General features: G+C 44.8%; 1 protein-coding gene across 1 annotated transcript; it reads right to left on the bottom strand.

Moving 5' to 3' along the window:
* Positions 1–607: 607 nt before the first annotated feature.
* On the bottom strand, positions 608–1545 carry c13h10orf53 (chromosome 13 C10orf53 homolog). Its single transcript, XM_056292395.1, has 3 exons — positions 1452–1545; positions 1225–1344; positions 608–672 (listed from the first exon to the last, which is right to left on the bottom strand). Exons 1-3 carry the CDS (start codon positions 1543–1545, stop codon positions 608–610), a joined length of 279 nt encoding a protein of 92 aa, XP_056148370.1.
* Positions 1546–7039: the final 5494 nt, after the last annotated feature.

Genomic DNA, 7039 nt, shown 5'->3' with positions numbered 1-7039 from the left:
ATCCTTGGATACTTTTGGAGGAGAGCAATACTGACGTTTGGTCGTCACAGTAAAATCCCCAATCACCCAAATGCACTTGATGTTCGATCTTGTAGTGTTTCGAAATGCTCCATCAATGTTGCTTCCCAAAGCTTATATCCGCTCCTCTGTAGGTTGGGAGATTTGGATAAGATGTACACAAACACTATTTTGCAAATGTTATCATTTTAAAACAAAAGAATCAAGGAATATTCTTGTTATTATTGTTGAGCGTAACACTTTGGAACAATGACCTTAGGTACTTGAATGAACAGAGCAATAATATATGGAGTGTGTGTTTAAAAAATTATTTAGTAATACCATGTCTTTCCAGTTGATGTGTAACATTTTATTTCATTATATGAGAAATCCAGTGTGTTTTTTTTATGAAGAAAGGACAGTCATAACCCAAAGATGAACCAAGCATCAGAAACACCATTATGACTTCATGCAACAATAAAACGCCATGCAGAGATATTGCTTCGCCAATGAAATTTTGTTGCCGGACATTAAAAGCTCTCCCTCTGGTTGCTGAATTTAAGTGTAACGACCATGTCTGCCAGCTAGATAAGTTGTGGACCTGTTATTTTCAGTGAGCATTCTCCACGGCATTGACAGCTTCCTCACAGACAGGGTCCAGCTTACCGTCTCCACCTTGGGAAACAAAGCAACAGCTTGTCAGTCTGATGTGAGTGTGGCGTTTTCCATTCCCCCATAAATCAATGAGCACAATTCAGTCAGTGTCACACTGCCACATCTCACTCACATCACCAGCGATGGAACATGACATCTCTAGTGATTAAGAAGCCCAAAACATGTGGCATCAAAAATCATTCATCTTTTCAGGACCCCACCATTTATGTAATTCAACATTTTCATCTATCGTGTCTTGCATTAGGGTAACATTCAGATGTTGTCAGGTCGTGATATATAATTTTGTAGTCTAAATTAATGATAACGAGCACATATTGCCCAAGTCTGAAACGTTTGAGGGAGCGTTATTTAAAAATTAGTCTCGGTTTGATATTATATTTGACTTTACCAAACAGATCAATGCGATCAACGTCATTTGGCTTCTTAAATATGGTATTTTTGCATATCTCTCTCTCTCACACACACACACACACACACACACACACACACACAAACACACATTCCCTAGTGTTTTCCATATCGCCCAGAACTACTTTCAGCATGCAGACTCACCAAACTCGAGTTGTTTTATAGTGCAGGTGTAGACGGACTCTCCATTGACCACCAGCTCCGCCATGTTCCAGTCATGCGTCTCCTCTAAGACGCACTGATGCCCATGCTCTCTCAGCGCGACTTACAGTCAAACAGAGAGAAGACACCTTCTGATTTGATCAGGAATGCAGACTTTGCTGTGTGTCAAAGCAGACTTTTATGTTGGGAACACAAACAAACAGACGCACCCTGGAGACCTTGGAGACGAGACGTTCTGTGCTCCACCAGTCCATTTGACTCATACGGTCCGTAGCGGACAACCACCTTTGTGTCCTTGGGCATTGTTCTGCTCTCTTTGGTTGCCCTTGCTGTTTTTTGCGTCTCGTAGCCTATTCAAACTAGCGGCCTCGTCGCCAAGGAAGCGTTGTGAAGTGACGTCACCACGCAACGCGACAAGCCACGCCTGTGCAAAGAAAGTAAATATGCTAATTAAACAAAAAGTGTGGTTTTTGTTTTCGAAAACAGAAAAAGTCCAGAATTTGTAGTGAACATTATTAGTGCGAGAGTTTTATATACTCAAATTCAATATCCATTCCTAGTTTTATATTTTTTTTGCTTTGTAAGATGCGATCAAAATATTTTCTACCATGCATTTTTCAGTGAGATTACTGATGTAATTTTCTTTCCTGGTCTGTATATTGTCATTACTCAAAACAAACAAACAAACAATCATATTTGCAGAGAAGTCGTGGTGTAAACGTTTGAACTACAAACGTTTGGACTGACACAGATTTACTATCAGTCGCAATTGTTGAGATTTAGTGGCGTTGTGAACGCAGCCCATAAATGACGAGATGACACAAATGTTCGTTGGCAATGTTTCCTCCTGTACACAAGCTAACATTAGCTGTTTCCAAACTGTACATGAGCTAACTTAAGCTGGTCGTTTGGTTGACTGATACACGGCTAGCTGTACACACAGCTTGCTGAACAACAGCGTGCCGAATGACGAAATGCTGACCACGGCTGTGGGACCGTACACTGGCTGTACACGTGCTGTACACGTGCAGTACTGAGCTGTGACGAAGCTGTGATGAAGCTGGTTCAAGCATACAATTATCCAAACTATTGTACATAACTTACACATGGCCTCGCGCCTGAATGCATGAAAATAGTAGCGTACGGTTTGGTTCTGGTGTGGCAGCAATACGCTGCCGTAAAATAGCAGTCTTCATTGTTGTACACTCTTGTTTGGTCAGAATGATTGCGCTGTCAGTAGGGTTAATGTGTACCGTCTCTTTAAGAGTCTTGTTCACTGACGATGTCACCAGCGCCGCATCGACAGCACAGGAAGTGCACTATTCTGCGTCCGGGTGGTGTTGCAGTCTATTTCGTTGCCTGCCAACACGGGGATCGCGGTTCGAATCCCCATGTTACCTCCGGTTTGGTCGGGCGTCCCTTCAGACACAATTGGCCGTGTCTGCGGATGGGAAGCCGAATGTGGGTTAGAGTGGGGTAATTGGCCAAGTACAATTGGGGAGAAAAATCCAATCAATCAATCAATCAATCAATCAATCAAAAATGCAATAGTCAACGTAGTGGTCTATTCCGTTGCCTACCAACACGGGATCGCCGGGTCGAATCCCCGTGTTACCTCCGGCTTGGTCGGGCGTCCCTACAGACACAGTTGGCCGTGTTTGCGGGTGGGAAGTCGGATGTGGGTGTGTGTCCTGGTGGCGCCCCTCTGCCGATCAGAGGGGGTTGAGCAGCGACCGGGAAGTGCACTAGTCAACAGAAATCTTGGTAAAAGCCTCGAGACGTTTTGTTCACGATATATATGTTCCTCTATATACATGTAACCGGTTATTTTCTTGCTCGGTGCGGGATTCGATACGTAGTGTACTGCACCACAAGGCGACATCACTAACCGCTCGGCTAAAGGATCAGACCTGGTAGGCAGGGACTAACGTGTCTTATTAGTAGTTTACATACATTTCATTTCAAGCTTTTGGATGCACTGTCTACTATTTTACTTGACTATTCTGCCACCGCTATACGCCCTGCATAAGCTGGCAGATAGACAACTCCTAGTAAAATGACAGCTTCCTAACGGGCTGAGATACAGCAGAGCAGGTCAGTGTCATCACAATAGAACAGTGAAAGAGGCTTAAAACAGAACACCAGCTTAACAATCAGGCTTCCATGACATTATGGAAGAAAAAAAGTCACAATCCCCAATCAGCTTTTTTACCTGGTCTGGCGGGTCAGCAACATCTATATGCTCTCGTGGCTGCTCCTGTGCTAGCTCAGTGGCTGCCATAGCCTTTGCAGAGGCTGAAGAGGCCAAAGCTGAAGTAAAATATGCAGAAAAGGAAATGCAGATTAAAATGCAAAAAGCACACTTGGATGCAGAGAAAGTATGCCTAGATGCACAACTTGATGTCCTAGATGCTAAAAAAAACAGCAGCAGCAGCTGCAAAGGCCAAAGCATTGGGGGCAGCCCTCGTGTGTGACAAAGAATCGGTCTGTGAGTTGAAAATTGATGTAGGATTCAGTGCTCATGATTCTGCTCAGCGAACCAATGACTATGTTCAATAGCAGACCAGACTACAGACTGACACTCAGGCAGACTCAGTCATGATATCAGAAGAGCCAAGGCCACCCCCAGTGCCATCCCAAATGCATGGCCTAGACACAGACAGTAGCTTTCCCCATAGCAGGCCATCTACAAGGGCCACTTGTGATGTTTGAACACATTTCTCTAGTGGACACACAGTCAGCGTAGAGAGACAAGTTACCTACTCTGATGCAAATGCTGCCAGGCCATCACAAACCACAGAGCATTCAGGCTTTAGAGAGCAGAGGCACAAAGCTTATTTCAGCCATGTCAGGCCACCTGAGAATCATAGTTACTTATCTGCAGATACTCCCCACCATGGTGTGGCGCAGCCACCAGCCCTAACCCCGGTGCCACAATCTCAGACTTACCCACAGGTCACCCACCTTCACCAAAAACACATGCCCAGTTTCCTGTTAGCACCCCAAAGGCTCACTATGGAGACAATCAGAATATGTCTGATCTTGTTAGGTTCATGGCACGTAGAGAAGTTATCGCCACAGGCCTACTGCAGTTTGATGATCACCCAGAAAATTATAGGGCCTCGAAAGCATAATTCTTGAACACCACAATAGGCCTTGACCTCTCAGTTAAAGAAGAGATGGATCTCCTAGTTAAGTGATTAGGTGCAGAGTCAAGAGAACAAGCAAAATGGATAAAAGCCATACATGTCTATAACCCAGAAAAGGGACTGCAGATAATTTGGCAGCAACTTGATGAATGCTTTGGGGCACCTGAGGTCATTGAGAGTGCATTACTCAAACGAGTTGACAGCTTCCCAAAGATTTCAAACAAAGACTGGAAGAAACTGAGAGACCTAGGAGACCTGTTGATGGAGCTTCAAGCAGCAAAATCAGAGGGCGTGCTTTCTGGTATTGTCTGTTTAGATACAGCATGGGGCATAACTAGCATGGTTCAAAAACTGACCTTTAATCTACAAGAGAGATGGATGATGCTAGGGTACATGTTCAAAAAGCAGCATGGGGGTCTCCTTTCCTTCATTTTCTATCCTTGTTGATTTCATATCAGATCAAGCGAAGATGCACAACGACCCTAGTTTCCTTCTCCCTCTCCATGCAGACCACACAAAACCAGAACACCCTAGAAACCCGAACAGAACATCTGTCTCAGTCCACAAGACAGACATCTCTCTGAATAAAACAGCAGACGAAGACATGCAAAAGGCTAACATTGATACAGCAAAGCTGTGTCCAATTCATAAGAAGCCACACCCTTTACACAAATGCAGAGGGTTCAGGGAAAAGTCTGGAAGACCGGAAAGCCTTTCTAAAGGAGAATGGCATTTGCTTTAAATGCATAGCATAAACCACACACCTAGCAAGGAATTGCGAAAGGTCTGTAAAGTGTAATGAGTGCGGCAGTAAGAGGCATCACTCTGCTCTACACCCAGGGCCTGCACCCGAGTCGGTAAACGCCCTCACCCCTACTGAAGATCATGGCGGGGAGAGGAGTGATATTTCCAAAGATGTGTCAGCCATTGCACTGAAGTTTGTGGAGGTAATCTGAGTGGTAAAACTTGCTCAAAGATCTGCCTCGTCAAAGTGTTTCCAACTGGTCAGCAGGATAGGGCAATCATAGTGTATGCTGTCACTGATGATCAGAGTAATTATTCCTTGGTGAGACCAGAATTCTTTGATGTTTTCAAGTTGGACAGCCACAGTTCTCTGTACCATCTAAAAACCTGCGCAGGTATGGCAGAGACAAGAGGGAGATGAGCGCATGGCTTTCAAGAAAGCGCCATAGATGGACATGTCACTCTTTCTTTTCCGACCTTAATAGAGTGTAACAACATTCCAAATAACCGGTTGGAGATCCCTACACCACAATCTGCTCTTCATCACCCACACTTACAGCCTATAGTAGGCCAGATCTCAGAGCTCGACCATGACGCTCCAATCATGGTGCTACTTGGCAGAGCTATCATCAGAATACATAAGGTGAGAGGACAGATAAATGGACCACATGACGCACCATATGCCCAAAAACTAGACCTTGGGTGGGTCCTAGGCAGTAACATTTGTTTAGGCGGAGTCCATAAGCCACTTAGTGTCAACTTCTTCTTTACCAACACTCTGGAAAATGGTAGACAGTCACTCTTTAAACCATGCCCTAACACTTTTCACTTGAAGGAGAGTGTCTGTAAAGTGAAGGCCCGAGGAATTCGCACTAATGTCTCAGCTAAGAAACCAATATGAGACAAGAGCAGATTTCATATGGGAGATGACGTCTTCAAGAGAATGGAAGATGATGAAAAGCTAGCCCCTTCCATCGAAGACCTGACCTTCCTCCATATCATGAAACAAGGCTTCTACAAAGATAAAGGAAACAGTTGGGTAGCCCCCCTCCCCTTCAAGCCTCAGAGATGGCATCTACCCAATAACAGAGAACAGGCCTTGAATCGTTTCAGGTCATTAGAGCGGTCTTTCTCAAGGAAACGTGACATGAAGGAACACTTCTTTGGCTTTATGGAGAAGATGCTGGAGCAAGACCAAGCCGAAGTGGTTCCACCACTCAAGAAGCATGAGGAATGCTGGTATTTACCGCTGTTCAGGGTCTACCACCCAAGAAAGCCAGGCCAGATCAGGGTGATCTTTGATTCAAGCTGTCAGTATGACAGCGTGTCTCTCAGTGATGTACTCCTGATCGGTCCCAACCTGAACAAAAGCCTCCTTGGAGTGCTCATGCGCTTCAGGAAAGAAGCAGTGGCTATTACTACAGTCATACAGCAGATGTTCCACTGCTTTGTTGTCCGACCACAAGATAGAAATTTCCTCTGATTCTTCTGGTATCAGGATAATGACGAAAGCGAGAATGTCATAGAGTTTAGGATGAAAGTTCATGTTTTTGGCAATAGCCCCTCTCCCGGACAAGCGGCAAGAGAGGGTGAGGCAGAGTATGGAGCAGATGCCCGAGAATTTGTGGAGAGAGATTTCTATGTTGACAATGGCTTAAAGTCATTAGCTACCACTGCAGCTGCCATTGACATTCTTAAAAGAACACAAGAGATGCTGGTTTGTTCTAACTTAAGGCTCCACAAGATCACCTCAAACTGTAAAGAAGTCAACCATTGAACGGAATGGAACTAAGCACCCTCTTCAGCGTGGTGATTGGAGAAGGAGTTGTCTATCTGCCAGCTTATGCAGGGCATATAGGGGTGGCAGAATAATGATCACTGACCACAATAACCTTCCGCGTTGA

The sequence above is a fragment of the Lampris incognitus genome, chromosome 13 (genome assembly GCF_029633865.1).
Source record: "Lampris incognitus isolate fLamInc1 chromosome 13, fLamInc1.hap2, whole genome shotgun sequence".
NCBI lineage: Eukaryota > Metazoa > Chordata > Actinopteri > Lampriformes > Lampridae > Lampris > Lampris incognitus.
The sequence above is the reverse complement of the archived record's forward strand: the minus strand, read 5'-3'. Positions and strand labels throughout refer to the sequence as shown.

Excerpts from the sequence above, each read along its gene's own strand:
- c13h10orf53 (XM_056292395.1), bottom strand. The coding sequence starts at position 1,545 with ATGCCCAAGGACACAAAGGTGGTTGTCCGCTACGGACCGTATGAGTCA. Across the intron at positions 1,345-1,451 it reads TCGTCTCCAAGGTCTCCAGG|TCGCGCTGAGAGAGCATGGG; the intron begins GTGCGTCTGTTT and ends TTTGACTGTAAG. Across the intron at positions 673-1,224 it reads TATAAAACAACTCGAGTTTG|GTGGAGACGGTAAGCTGGAC; the intron begins GTGAGTCTGCAT and ends TTGTTTCCCAAG.